We start from the raw sequence: 14,070 nt of genomic DNA on the forward strand, positions 1-14,070 counted from the left end.
AAATTAATAAACACCTACTGGTATAACATACATACCGAATTACCTAAAAAACATTGTGTGTATTGACAAAAAAATATGACCCTTTAATTTCCAAAAAGTAAGCATTTCATTTTGACGTTGAGAATGGTAATAAATGTAGGATGAGTGAGTTAGCTTGGAGACAGCATGATTAGTAAGTATCACAGTTAGGGATTATTGGTTGGTCACTGTGTTGCTGCCGCCCATCGAAACTTAAAATTTGAAAACCGTGTTGAATTTATTCTATTCTAACCTTTGGTCGAACTTTCCTGGGAGTGAAGGAGCAGGTGGTTGCGTGGCAGCGTACCCGAGACACGTGTCGGTCTCTAATGAATGTATTCAGGCACTCACAGAGGAGACTGCCGGGAACCTCTGTTCGTTCTTGTGTTATGTCTCTTTCGCCTATTTTCTAAGTGCAACTTCCTGAATCTCACCTGGGAATTCCATTCAAAATTATCACAAAATTAAATACATTATTTTGACTAAATGTAGCTAAGATTACTATTGACGAGAGATGAACAATCGAATCGAATTGAATTTAATAATTAAGAAATTGTCAGTAATATGCTTTTGGATAAAACAAAAATTAAGAAATATTATTTTTTGCTTGCCTTGGGGTATAAATCTATAACACAAAAAGTTTTTATTCTACCAAGTGATAGATATTATATCTTCAGATAATGTATACCATGTTTAATCCTAGTTATTCAAAATAGGAAATTGTACTGAAATTTTCAAGTTTGTTCACAACATATCACCATAATCACACAGCTACAGCACTCGTTCGAAAACAGAAAGGAACACAATACAAGTTATGACATTTGCATCAGTTTCTGGGCTTTAAGTTGACTAGCAACGGATGAAGCTTATGAGTCGTTAGCCCCATTGTATCCACATTTTCTTCCTCACCATCCTTCAGTCTCCATTCAAATTCTTGCACCAATCTGCCGATTGCCATGCAAGATATAAGCATTGCTTGCAAAGCGCCGGCACACACCCTCTTTCCACCTCCAAAAGCCATTGTTTTGTGCAATTCCATGGTGTCGTCTTTTCCGGTTATAAACCTCTCAGGGATCCATTTTTCGGGATTTTCCCACACTTTTTTGTCCATGTTGCATCCGTATATGTTTATAGCTATCTGCAGACATAATTCCATGGTATGGTTAACACACAATCACTCAAAAAGTACATATATCAAGAGGTTAAGGAAATTGGGAATATAACCTCACTGCCTTCCGGGATATCATACCCGCCTAATTGTGTGTTTTCATTCACGTATCTTAGCGGGACAACAGGAACTGGGCTGTGCTTCCTTATTGTTTCATGGAAAACAGCTGCCAAGTATGGTAGTTGAGGCAACTTCTCTTCTTTAAGGTTGTCGAGTCCACATATATCTTGAATTTGCAACAACAAACGACTCTGTTTACATGAAAAGAAATCAGAGCACACATCATGTAAAAAACCACGGCAAAACAAAGATAAGATTAGACGAAATGACAAAAGTCAAATAACCTGTTTTTCGGGATCTTTAGAAAGTTCGTACATCGCCCATTCTGAGGTGACTAATGTAGTATCCGATGCTTCAATAATGGCTTCCCAAATCAGCATTAGGATTTGTTGTTCCGATAATGTGTTCGCTTCCGATAATAGATAGTCAAGATAACAGTTGAGTTCCTGCCACAAACTTTAATCATCAATACTAAGGCAAAAATAAATTCGAGAGACACAGGCAGACCCAGGGAGAGACGTTGTCCACTCTGAAAGTGCAAAAAAAAAAAACGACAAAACAAAAAAATCTCTAAAAATTCAAGTTTTCCACCTTGAAATTAATTGATTCCCCATCCTACCCCCTCTCCTCAGGAATTCACGGTCCGCCCTGATTTTAGGTCTTTGATTGTATGGACTTTGAGGATAGAAAAATACCTCTCCTGAAGAAATACGTTTCTTCTGCTGCTCGATAAGGGCCTTCATCACAGCTTGCCGGTTGAAATGCATCTGCTGAATTTTATGTTCGAAGCTTTCATTCGGGATCCATTTTAGATATGAGAAAAAATCTCTCCAATCCACCTCGATTGCTCCTTCCATTGGGTCAAGTACCAAAATCTTGAATATCTCCTCTCTAGATAATGTAGTGTCAAGATCCTTCACGTAAAGGGAATCTACATATTCTCCAATAGCCTGTGCGGTAAAGACATTGTTATTAAAATTTGGGAATTTGTAAAATTTCAATGTTTTATCACTCACTGGAAGTGGATGGGCTTACTTCTTTCATTGATAATCCAAAAAGTTCAGATTGAAATATTTTCCTGAAATTGACAGCTTCAAGAGGACGTGCTTTCAAATGAGCATGGAACTGATCACAAATGTTCTTTATCATGACATCCCTATGAATATGATGACGTTTCTGCAATAACCATTGTATTTAGTAATTATCACTTGAAATATGAATAACCATACTGGTGAACACCTTCGGCAGAACAAACCTGGGCGTTTGGTCCAAGGGTACTTGTAAGTAAATGACGTTTGGCTGCCTTGTAAAATTCATTATAATCACTCATCGCTATTATGCTTTTATCAGACGTGAGGATCTTTAATGCATTTGATAGCTTTCGTGTTGAGATGGATGTGTATTTTGTTACCATTGCCTAAACCAAAACGAAGCAAGTGTAAGAAAATATTGAAACTAAATCTTCTGAGGTATATTCGGTCAAAAGGTGTGTTATCTAGGCTACCACTATGCTGATTTGAGCTCAGAAAACTGAATAGATAAACTAAATTCATCCAGAAACAACGTTAGAGCTGTAATCCAATCGTCAGAGTTGACATTCCAGATTAGCATCATGATGAATAATCCATGAAATAATATCTATCACCATATGTTGCACACGAAGGAATTGATTGAACTTGTTTATCTGATGAGATCTATGCAACAGTAATCGTCACTCAGCATGTATACATTTCAAAACAAATACAACATAACGCCTAATATTCATTTCATGCTTGTCCCATCTGGTATCTTAACAATCACAAAGCCATTTCTGTCACACATTATCACAACAGCATCTTAGATTTATGCTCTATCATATATCCATAAACTACAAGTTTAAAGAGCACCAATATTTAAGGGATAAGATACTTATATCTACCTCCTTGACAACATCAGTGGAGTTGAGAACGATCATGTTGTTCGAGCCAGTCTTGATAGAATATATGGGACCATGTTTCTCAGCCCATTTGGTGAAGGTCTTGTGTGGCTTCTTCTCTTTTAGTTGCAGTAGATTTCCAATTACTGGTAACCCTGGTACCTCTGCATTGGGTTGGCTAGTTTTTAATTTCTTCATAATGTATAAAGAAACAAAATAATTAAAGGTACGAGCGTCACGTAGTACGCAGAGATTAACAAAGTTTAATGAAGTTTTTGGGTTACCAGGAACTCATTCTTGTACTGAGGAAAGACACGTGATTTCTGCAAGAATAATGCTTGTACTATTTTGAGAAGCTAATCACCATTGAAATGGTTCGAATATTCTTAGTTTCAGTATATATCTTCTCTCTGATTAAATGATTATTGGCACTTCAACTGATTAATCAGATCATAATTATTTCAAATCATGGAACATGTACACATGAAAAAATGTCATTAAAAAAACAAGAAGAAGAATCGATCATGGAACGAAAAAATGTCCCACCAGTCTCCGATAACCAGCCATACACATCTAAATAATTGCATTAACTTTTACAGTGAAATTAAATTACAAGCTTAAATGAAACATATGGTAAAAAAATTCAAAATTTTACCAGAATTTACTAAATCATCACAAACTAAAACCCACGATCCTTCCCATTACCAAATAAATCAACTGTTAGATATTGAAAAAATTAATAATAATGAAAGAAAGAGAAAAAAAACTTACGGGGTGGAGGAAGGTGGCCAGAAGAGTTTTTCTTTCGATCATTCACGTATTTTCTGATGAAAAACAAAGTAATCCCACCAATAGCAATAGCTGGGCCTCCAATCGCAGCTCCCAAAGGCAGAGCTTGAAGATTCAGAAGCGTATCCATTCAACCCAGATACTGTATTTCAAGATTTCAGTAAAATTTATTTCAATTACTGCTATACTTATTGAGCCATTGTTGCTATGATGAAGCAAAGCAACTCAGAAACGATAATAGAAAATCTTAAAAAACAAAAACTGAAAAAAGAAGCATTGGCTGTCCCCGAGAAAGAAGACGGCACACTCGTCGTTTCTTGAATTTCAGTCGAATGAATTATGCTCATGGGCTTAATCATGGCTATGATATGTACTCTTTTATATTATTTTTGAGAAATGTTATAGGTAAAATGAATATTAATTTTTAGATTATAAATATATTTTTGAGATTAAAGTATATTCGAAATATTTTGATAATCTCGAAATAATACATAATTTTGCGTATAAATCTCGGACATAATTTTTTTTATTTTATTATACACAGGAAACATAATACGCTTGTATAATTCGATCTCCACTAATTGAAGGGGTTTCGAAACCGTCCCCTCCTTTTTAGTTTTTAATTAATATTATTTGTTTTTCGTACCTGGATTCTTACATTTATTAAATAAAATATTTTTAAAAAATGAATAATAATAATAATAAATCGTATAAAATAGATTAATAATAATGATATTAAGAATTTCAAAATTTAAAAAATTACGTCAACGACAATAAATAATCATATTATAAAATTTTGGAATGAACACCAAAATGACTAATTTGACTAGATCAGATCGAATAAATACAGTTTTGAGATAGAAATTCTTTTATTGTGATAAATTGAAATAATCATAGATAAAGAATCAAAATTCTAATTCTAACTTTATCATTTAAATTAAATAATAATTCGTCTGTCATAATTATATAGCTTTTATTTTATTTTTCGATTTTCTCAAATATATAGACTAGCATAGCATGTTGTTAAGTTTGGGAAAATGTGTAATTATTTTTTGAATAAAATTAAATAGAAATAAAATAACAAATTTCCTTGTAAACTTAGTTTTCCAATGGTTTTTTTAATTTGTGTGAAAAACCAAATAAACCTACATGTTTGATACGAAACTGGTATATCAAATATGACCACGTGTATCCAAAATTAGGACAAAAAATAATTCAATTTTTTTAATATAATACATAATATAAGTATTTGGAAAAAAATGTGTTGTGTATGTATATTTAGTATGATTGAGATAATTAGCAAAAATAACCTTGGTTCATTTTTTTTTATTTAAAAAGTAACTCTCAAATATATTCGAATACACTCAAACATAATTATGAGGTTTATTTAAAAAAAAAAACTTTTTGACCAAGTTCATTTTCCAAAAAATTCTCGGTTCATATATTTTGGGTAGACAAAAACTTGTATGAGACGGTCTCACAGGTCGTATTTTGTGAGACAGATCTCTTATTTGGGTAATCCATGAAAAAATATGATTTTTATGCTAAGAATATTACTTTTTATTGTATGGTCGGTTCCATTGGAATTTAAACCAGAAAGGTTTTTGACAGAATATAGAGATGTCGATTTAAAAGGTACTCATCACTTTCATGATCTGTTTCTTCCATTTGGTGTTGGCAGTTCATGGAACTTACACTTGCTACCCTTTTGCACGAATTTGATCTTAAAACACCGGCAGGTGATGATGTGGACATGCAGGGAGTTTTGGTACCAGTAATATGAAGGCCTCTCCTCTTCCGGTTCTCCTCACACCAAGATTGTCCCATAAATCTTTTCTTGTGAGATATGAACGACTGGATTTCAGGTAAAACATTAATAATTAATGTGTAAATAGGCTCATATATGAAAATATATAATTTTTAAAATAAGCTGTATAATATTAAACCAAATAAATCCATGATCTGTCCAGGTGTACGATCATTTGTTTTCCTTTTTCTCTTATTTTCACCATTGTAATAAAAGGAAGAATTGTCGATAATTTTAATAGTTTAAATATGGATTTTCTTCTCGAAAGATTGGTGTATATGATGCTGATATCATCAACAAAGCTACAGGGTGACAACTTACGTGTCGACGAGAGATAAAACGACGCTTGCTGATGCGGAACTGAATGTGCTAAACTTCAAAAAATTGGGACTAAACTGAAATTCCAAAAACTGTACAGACCCAATTCGTGTAAGTTTTTTTAAAATTATTATTTCTCTATTAAAAAAAAAAGATGTTAATTGGAAAATTGAAAATGTATAGGATAGTTGGATGAGGCTTACACTATGCTTTGGATCCATATGTTGCGAGTGGATCCTACATGAATTCATGTAGGACTTGCACGATCCAAAGTCTTTGATGCGTCTAGCTAGAGTTTTACTTCAAGTGCAACATAACATATAATAAGTTGTTGGATGGTATGTTTTATCAACGTTGAGGGCTATGTATTAAAACTCATAGTCAGGTAGCATAAAATTTTATATAATAATTATCTAAACGAACCAAATCGAAATTCATGATTTTGTTTGATTTGATTATAAATAAATTATGGTTTGATTTGGTTTGGAATCTTGTAAAAATCGATAATATATTGTTTGTTCGAATTTTTATCTACTTTGAATCAAACCGTGTTAGAACCGTGTTAGAGTTCTTGATAATTTTTTAGATGATGAGATTAAAATTAATCGATTATACGTATAACAGGGTTTGGAGAGAAAAGTTTGATCGATGTAATCTAATTTATTTATCCAATTACACATACATGAAAACATTGATTTGTATTTAATTGAAGATTTTAAGCAATGTACATAGTATCGATTTTCTTGGCTATATATTATAATTTATTAAATTAGATACAACAAAATTGTGTCACAAGCATCACAAAATTTTCAACATAAAAGTTTGAAAGGGAAGTGTAGAAGGAAGAAAAACATCTCCGAGTAAACATATTCCTCAAGCATTAATCATCTGTTTTGATCTTTTTTCACTCTGTTTCCATTTCCATCACCAACAAAATTTTGATCCCAACCAATTTTCTCAATCTCTTCTTCAAACTTTCATTTTCTGGACCCTTAAACTAGTTCGTAAATCCATGCATTTTCCTGATTCTTGAAAATGAAAATTATAAGAATCAACATCTTACAGTTGCTCGGATTTCTTCTTTCAATTGTTCCATGTATGTCAGCTTCGTGCAACCAAACATGCGGCGGCCAAAAACTTCATTTCCCCTTCGGCTTCTCTGCCGGCTGCAAAATCCAACTACACTGCAGTTCAAACGGAACAGTCCTCGCCGCCGGTTTCCCCGTTCAGTCCGTCACATCCGACACCATCTTGCTCACAATTCCGGCTATTTGCGGCCGACCTGTGGAGGCGCTGCGCAGCCTGTTTACACCAAACTACGCGCCAACGTCACACAACGCGGTACTCCTGCAGAACTGCAGCGGGCTGCGTACCTCGTGCTTCATTCCGACGACGATGGTGCAGACCCACTTCGAGATGGTCGACTGCAATGCGAGGAACGACAGCATAAGCTGCTACTCGGAGGAGGACAATCGGAGCTCTTTTATAAATTATGAAAAGTTGAGGAGGATCGGTTGTAGGTCTCTGCTCTCTGCGATCTCGATGGAGTCTTTCGGGAACAGTTCCTCCGTGTCTTTGGATGTGCAGATTGTGAGACTGGAGTGGTGGATTCTGGGAGGATGTCAGTGCGCTGAGAATGCGAAGTGTGTTGAGATTGAGTCGACGCCGGTTGAAGGGAATCCGCCGGGTTACAGGTGTCAATGTGCGGAGGGGTTCGCTGGAGATGGATTCATCGACGGATTGGGTTGCTGGAAAGGTAAAGTTCAGCATCGCTTTTCTTCCTCTCATTTTACTTTTACTTTATTTTAATTAGATTCTTGCTTTAGTTTTTCCCGATAATAGTCTTATTTTAGATCACAATAAGATTTTATGTCAGTTAAACTAACAAATGAAATGTGTAATCTTAAAATTTACATTTTAGTTACGAGTTCTAGAACATAGGCTAAATTTATTTATGTTGCTAGTATATATGAAAGAAGTTGAATCATAAATAAATTGAATTTTTAGAAAATAATATATGATGTTTTATATTTTTAAAATATTTATTTGAATATAATATATTTAAACAAAAACATATGATATAATTAATTGCATTCGAGACCAAAACAATTTGCTTAAACAACGATATCTGTTTTTGCAAAAAATTGGTTCAAGTGGAGCAAAGAAAAGCATAATCATTCCAAAATTTGACAGCTTTCTTGTTATATCATTTTGGTTCCATATTCGGTGAGAGTCACCCACTATGTAGCCTAATGTGCCAAATTTTTCTTTCATCATTCCGTTGTGGAAACAATCATATTTTTATAAAGTTTTGGTTTGAATTATACCATGAACAAGTCCCACAAATCTTTGGCAGTTACGCCTCGAGATACTAGAAATGGGCTCATCTCTGAAATTTATTACTTCTTGCTTAAAACTAACAGTAGGTTTATTTTCAGGACTCGTCAACTCTATTATTAGAAAGATTGTTTAAATTTTTTTGGATATTAACCATATGTACGCAAACAGAATCATTAGGATGCAATCCATCAAAGTACATGAACGGCAGATGTGGCGGAACAACAAGAATCGGAGTTCTAGCCGGAGGTAATGATTCACTCCATTTCGTGGCCAATATAGTTAGTGTTCTTGGACGTAAAAGTTACTAAAAAGAATCATTTTCAAAATTAATGTTGGCTTTTGATTTCCAGGAGTAGCTGCAGGTGCTTCACTAATGACCGGCTTCGGCCTCATTTTCTGTTTCATAAGGAAAAGATCCAAACTGAGAAGAAGAAGCAGGAAAAGCCGCCAGCTTTGCAAAAACGTCGGTATTACCATTCCTGTTCACCCCTACAAAGAAATCGAGAAAGCCGCAGATTCCTTCTCTGAGAAAAGAAGGCTCGGGAATGGGGCCTATGGAACCGTTTACTCCGGTAAACTGAACGAGGAATGGGTCGCCATCAAGAGAATAAAGCGAAGAGACGCAGACAGCATAGAACAAGTCATAAATGAAATCAAACTCCTATCCTCAGTAAGCCATCCAAACCTAGTCCGGCTCCTAGGATGCTCCATCGAACACGAAGAGCAGATTCTTGTTTATGAGTTCATGCCTAATGGAACCTTATCCCAACATCTCCAAAGAGAAAAAGGCAATGGGCTTCCATGGCCGGTTCGTTTAACTATTGCCTCGGAAACAGCTCGGGCTATTTCCTATCTTCATAATGCAATGCACCCACCTATTTATCATAGGGATATAAAATCAAGCAACATCCTACTAGACTACAACTACAAGTCCAAAGTAGCGGACTTTGGGCTCTCAAGATTAGGCATGATCGAGTCATCCCACATCTCAACTGCCCCTCAGGGCACCCCCGGGTATCTCGATCCTCAGTATCACCAGCATTTTCATTTATCCGATAAGAGTGATGTATATAGTTTAGGAGTCGTTCTAATCGAGATCATAACATCTCTTAGAGCTGTGGATTTCAGTCGCCCTCATAATGAAGTAAATCTGGCTGCATTAGCTGTAGACAGGATTGGAAGAGGCTGTCTAGACGAGATAATCGACCCCTCTCTCGAACTAAACTTTGATTTGTGGACATTTTCATCAGTGCACAGAGTGGCTGAATTGGCATTCAGATGCCTGGCGTTTCACAGGGATATGAGGCCTTCAATGATGGAAGTTGCCATTGAATTGGAACAGATCAGGCTGAGTAAATGGTCAAATTCATTAGACGAAACATCTTCGTGTTCATCTTCTTCGAATTTAAGCGAAAAACCATTGAAACAGATACTGTTCGGTGGCACGAATTCATCGGATACTGTTGCAGATTTCTCTCCGGTTTCAGTTCAGGACTCTTGGCAAAGTGATCAGAGCTCGCCTTCATCAAATAGTTTGCTGAATCATTTCAAAAGGTAAACATTTGGGGTTCTAATTTCCTTAATGTTGATCAAATTTTGAATGAACTCGTGTATTATATGATATGGGAGCTAATTTAAAATAATTCGAATGGATATCATGAACTTTTTGGTCAGATGTCAATTTCATGCTGCTGCGGATAAGGCATTATACGTCGAGAGAGGAGATAAGCTGGTCTAATAAATTATGTGATAAAATACTCCGTTTTCCAAATATGTCACATGCATTCGCAAGTGGTTTTTAAATTAAATAAAATATATTACTCTTTAGACTATCTGATTTTTATTTTTTTTATACATACTGTTTTATTTTAGTCAAACGTATTGAAATATATATGTCATACTGTATTCTAATATTGCACTTTAAAAAAACATGTTGATAAATGTGAAAGTTTTCGTTTGAGAGAGATTATTATTATTATTATTATTATTATAAAATGACGTACACCGTCTATTATGATAAATGATCGTGCGAACATCTTGTATAAAAATATATGTATGTCCGATCACTACAACTTTCATTCGTGTATTTCATGTGGCCGATTATAATTATGAAAGAGCAAAATTATGCCCGATAATTATCTTCGGGAGGCCCTTCCAACCGAACAAAAGCATGCAATTAAAACTCGAACATTAGGAGAAAACCGAAACAGTTTCGGCCCGGTCTAGGAACTTGCAAGTTTTAACGACGTGATGTCAACGGAGGAGCCGAGCGTCGACGTGCCGGTCTCAACATCAAAGGACTCGTAACGGCAAAACAGCTACGCCACCAGCAACCTCGCTTCCATTACCACAAAGTTCTTCCCCGCACATTGTTTGTTCCCAACAGGGGTCGACTCTGTTTCCGGTCCATTGGACCATAGCACGTGCTTCAAAAGTTTCTCCCCTTCTCCACCCACAAACCGGTCAGGTAAAAAATGCTCGGTTCGATCGAACATTTTCGGGTCCTTGTTAGCAAACAGCTGATGCCCAGACATCTTTTCACCCTCCTTCACCTGAAAGGCCGCCTCCTGTGACTCGATCACCAAGTCGCGCTTCGCCTTCCCGTAGGTCAAGTTTGAACTTAATTTGGTTCGATAGTGACCCTTGTATATATCACAATCACCGCAGCATTGAAGTCAGCTAGTTTAAGACAATTATATATCTTAGCTATATATAGATGAGTACATGATTAAAAAAAATTCACTGATATATATATATATATATATGTTTGTATTTCAAATCTCTTGCAACTGTGTTTTCTGATACTGGAGTCATATTTCCAATACTTACATGCCATTGTCCAATATGTCATAACAAGGGCACGAGGTGCTCCTATTAATCGAAACTATTGGTATATATGTTCAACAATTAATTATGTTTTCACAATGAACTGATTAATTTTATCTTCAAAAATAACGTGATTGGATTTTAATGTGTGTTCAGATATGTTCCTAGTTGGAATTGTAATGCTTATATTTGGAATGACTATGCATATCATGTTTGTGGGAACCAACAATCGCAAAACATCATTAGAGTATCGAGCTTCAACCTTGTCCAACAATTCCAGGTATAATTAGTCCAAGTATTAGGATGTAGATCTTTGTCAATTCCTATCCTATGTTATTTCAGAAACTCTCATCGTGGATCAAAATGCGATCTGTTATGCAAGGTAAATCGAAAATCGGGCACACTTTAATATTGATTCTTCAGGTGGAAGTCCTTGAAAAATTCAAATATGTGACAACTACAAGTCCTTTAGATCTTGCTTGCTACGCTGGAGTTGTGTTTCTGTCCTCTGCGTCTATATCCATACTTTCAAGAATCACTCTTTGTGGAGCTGAGGAATAAATGAGAAATCGTGTTCACATCCAATATGACACTTTCAGGATACGCTAGTATATAGAGCAGCCGATATATATGAAGGAAATTAAATTTGTAAGAAACGAAGTGGATATTTTTTTGTTCTTTGATCTGTATTTTATTTATGGTTATAGAAGATGGTTTTTTATTTTTATATTTTTGGAACTTAAAATCTCTTCGATTATGAATTCAAGTCTCTTCTGCTTGAGTTGCAGAGCTGTCGATTTGAAATAGAATTCAAAGAAAATGTGAAGCATGAAAGTAGATTGTATATAACTTATAATATATATGGTCTTATAAAGATGAAACAAGAAATATTATTCCTTCAGCAATAAATACATGTAGTCCACAAAAGAGTGACAAAAATCCCACTATTTTGATCGAACACTACGCCTAAAGTTCCCACCTGAACCATGAGTTGCCCTCTAGCTAGATCAATAATTTATTTTATCAAAACTCCCTTCTCTCTTCAGTTACATCTATGGAGTTGTTGACTAAACTATTCGATGATAATTAATGAGTTGAGATCACTCGATTCCATTCCTATCTCATTCCCTCGTACCAATCTAGGCATAATATGATTAAATTGGAGCTTGTAATTGATTGCTGGATCGAGCTAAATATTTCTGGCGTCCCTCACATCAACTTAAAAGGCGTTTATTCCAACATACATTTATTTGCTAAAAGTGAGAGTCGGAAATCAAACTTGAATTCACGAGCTTATTTTGTAACTGAAGATATATAAAACAGAAGAAGAGAAGATCAATCCTTCCTGTGAAAATCAGTACAACCAAAGACAAAACAAAGATTTTACACAAAGAAAGCCACAATCTTGATGTGTGTCAGCATAATATGAGGTTGATTCTGGTATCAATTCCGAGAAAGCAAAGCTGAACATGGCTCCACGGTGAGCTTAAAGTTATACAAAAATTTAAAAAGGAAGTTGCAATATCCGCTTAAAAACCTTAACGTTTTGAGTACTGAGGGCGCTTCCTAGCTTTCCTCAGCCCAGCCTTCTTCCTCTCAACAACTCTGGAGTCTCTGGTCAGGAGACCTTCCTGTTTCAAAGGCGATCTGTGGCTTGCACTAACTTTCAGTAGAGCCCGAGCAACACCGAGGGAAATTGCTTGAGCTTGTCCAGCCAGGCCGCCACCATGCGCCTTCACAAAGACATCATAGCTACTCTCATATCCTAAAGTCACTAGAGGAGTCCTGATATACTGCAGCCACAGAGGATTCCCTTGAAGGTATTCCTGCAAAATTACTTCGATCAATGTAGACATGTTGATCTTGAAATCTCAAAATCCTCAAAATAAGCCTCAGAATTACAAAGCACAAATTTTTCTCACCCCATCAAATTGGATAGTCAAACTACCAGCATGAACTGCTTCAGTTTTATATCCTCTAAAAAAAGTACGTTCAAATTAATGGGTTCCGAACAAAATTTTCAACAGGGACACAAGCAGATGTCCAAACTGATCAAATGACAGCAAACAATTAATTTCTCCTCTATTTATTTTTAAAATAATACAATAATTTTAAAACTCATCAGAAACTCTCCGAAATAGCGTTCTACACTACATTTCTAGTTCTGGCCTGAGAAGGCGGATTATGTTTTGTGATGCTAGAAATGATAGCTTCAGCCTACTATTATCATAATATACGATATACCCACAAAAACGTTTATGATATAAAAATCAAAATTAAATTCATAATAAATTATGAGCAAGAATAAAATATCAGCGTAAAGAAGAAAAAAAAAACCCAATAAAACCCGAAGTGTTAAAAGAACCTTAGCATCGCGATAATTGACGATAAATTTCCCGGAGCCTTCCTGCAGAACAACCCGAGCAATAGCACATTTCCTGCGGCCGGTGCCAATTATACTCTGCGCCGCGAACCCACCAGGAAGCCTGGATTTCACAAGAGTTTCGAGATCAGCTGTTTCCACGTCTGGGTCGGCGACGGAAGCTGAGGAGTTGAATACGAAGGTGGGGAATTTGGGGGCATAGAATTTCAAAGATAGGGGCTTTACTGGAGCAAATGAAACAGAAGGAACGGGATTGGGTGAGATTCTGGAGGAGAATGAGAGAGAAGCCATGGATGAGGTGAGAGCGGAGATGGAAGTGGCCATAGCCCTTGATGGAGGTGTGGTGGCGACTGGTGAGTGAGTTCACTTCTTTAATTTGAAGCGTGTGGAGGATAATTCAGTTTAATTGACTAATATACCCTCCGTATGAAGGAGGCCATTTTAAG

The 14,070-nt window shown here is 35.8% G+C and overlaps 3 protein-coding genes across 3 annotated transcripts; 1 reads left to right on the plus strand and 2 right to left on the minus strand.

The window, feature by feature from the left end:
• Window positions 1-721: 721 nt before the first annotated feature.
• On the minus strand, window positions 722-4,330 carry LOC140817033 (ent-kaurene oxidase-like). Its single transcript, XM_073176593.1, has 9 exons — window positions 4,256-4,330; window positions 3,933-4,092; window positions 3,165-3,325; window positions 2,502-2,663; window positions 2,282-2,422; window positions 1,942-2,196; window positions 1,531-1,692; window positions 1,243-1,437; window positions 722-1,156 (listed from the first exon to the last, which is right to left on the minus strand). The coding sequence occupies exons 2-9, from the start codon at window positions 4,078-4,080 to the stop codon at window positions 845-847; spliced, it is 1,536 nt and encodes a 511-aa protein (XP_073032694.1). The 5' UTR covers window positions 4,081-4,092; window positions 4,256-4,330; the 3' UTR covers window positions 722-844.
• A 2,509-nt stretch (window positions 4,331-6,839) lies between these two features.
• Window positions 6,840-10,964, plus strand: LOC140817230 (wall-associated receptor kinase-like 14). The gene is made up of 4 exons (XM_073176871.1): window positions 6,840-7,831; window positions 8,584-8,661; window positions 8,766-9,969; window positions 10,090-10,964. The coding sequence occupies exons 1-4, from the start codon at window positions 7,111-7,113 to the stop codon at window positions 10,151-10,153; spliced, it is 2,067 nt and encodes a 688-aa protein (XP_073032972.1). The 5' UTR covers window positions 6,840-7,110; the 3' UTR covers window positions 10,154-10,964.
• Window positions 10,965-12,504: 1,540 nt separating this feature from the next.
• LOC140817444 (small ribosomal subunit protein uS9c-like) lies at window positions 12,505-14,011 on the minus strand. Its single transcript, XM_073177127.1, has 2 exons — window positions 13,607-14,011; window positions 12,505-13,067 (listed from the first exon to the last, which is right to left on the minus strand). The coding sequence occupies exons 1-2, from the start codon at window positions 13,946-13,948 to the stop codon at window positions 12,780-12,782; spliced, it is 630 nt and encodes a 209-aa protein (XP_073033228.1). The 5' UTR covers window positions 13,949-14,011; the 3' UTR covers window positions 12,505-12,779.
• Window positions 14,012-14,070: the final 59 nt, after the last annotated feature.

The sequence above is a fragment of the Primulina eburnea genome, chromosome 16, assembly GCF_022965805.1.
Source record: "Primulina eburnea isolate SZY01 chromosome 16, ASM2296580v1, whole genome shotgun sequence".
Classification (NCBI taxonomy): domain Eukaryota; kingdom Viridiplantae; phylum Streptophyta; class Magnoliopsida; order Lamiales; family Gesneriaceae; genus Primulina; species Primulina eburnea.

Bases quoted from the DNA above. Each gene is read 5' to 3' on its own strand.
- LOC140817033 (XM_073176593.1), bottom strand. From the start codon at position 4,080: ATGGATACGCTTCTGAATCTTCAAGCTCTGCCTTTGGGAGCTGCGATT. The intron at 1,693-1,941 runs GTATTTTTCTAT...AGTTTGTGGCAG, and splicing joins AACGTATTTCTTCAGGAGAG to GAACTCAACTGTTATCTTGA. The intron at 1,438-1,530 runs GTTATTTGACTT...TCATGTAAACAG, and splicing joins CTAAAGATCCCGAAAAACAG to AGTCGTTTGTTGTTGCAAAT.
- LOC140817444 (XM_073177127.1), bottom strand. From the start codon at position 13,948: ATGGCCACTTCCATCTCCGCTCTCACCTCATCCATGGCTTCTCTCTCA. The intron at 13,068-13,606 runs GTTCTTTTAACA...GTAATTTTGCAG, and splicing joins TCAATTATCGCGATGCTAAG to GAATACCTTCAAGGGAATCC.
- LOC140817230 (XM_073176871.1), top strand. From the start codon at position 7,111: ATGAAAATTATAAGAATCAACATCTTACAGTTGCTCGGATTTCTTCTT. The intron at 7,832-8,583 runs GTAAAGTTCAGC...GTACGCAAACAG, and splicing joins CGGATTGGGTTGCTGGAAAG to AATCATTAGGATGCAATCCA. The intron at 9,970-10,089 runs GTAAACATTTGG...CTTTTTGGTCAG, and splicing joins TTGCTGAATCATTTCAAAAG to ATGTCAATTTCATGCTGCTG.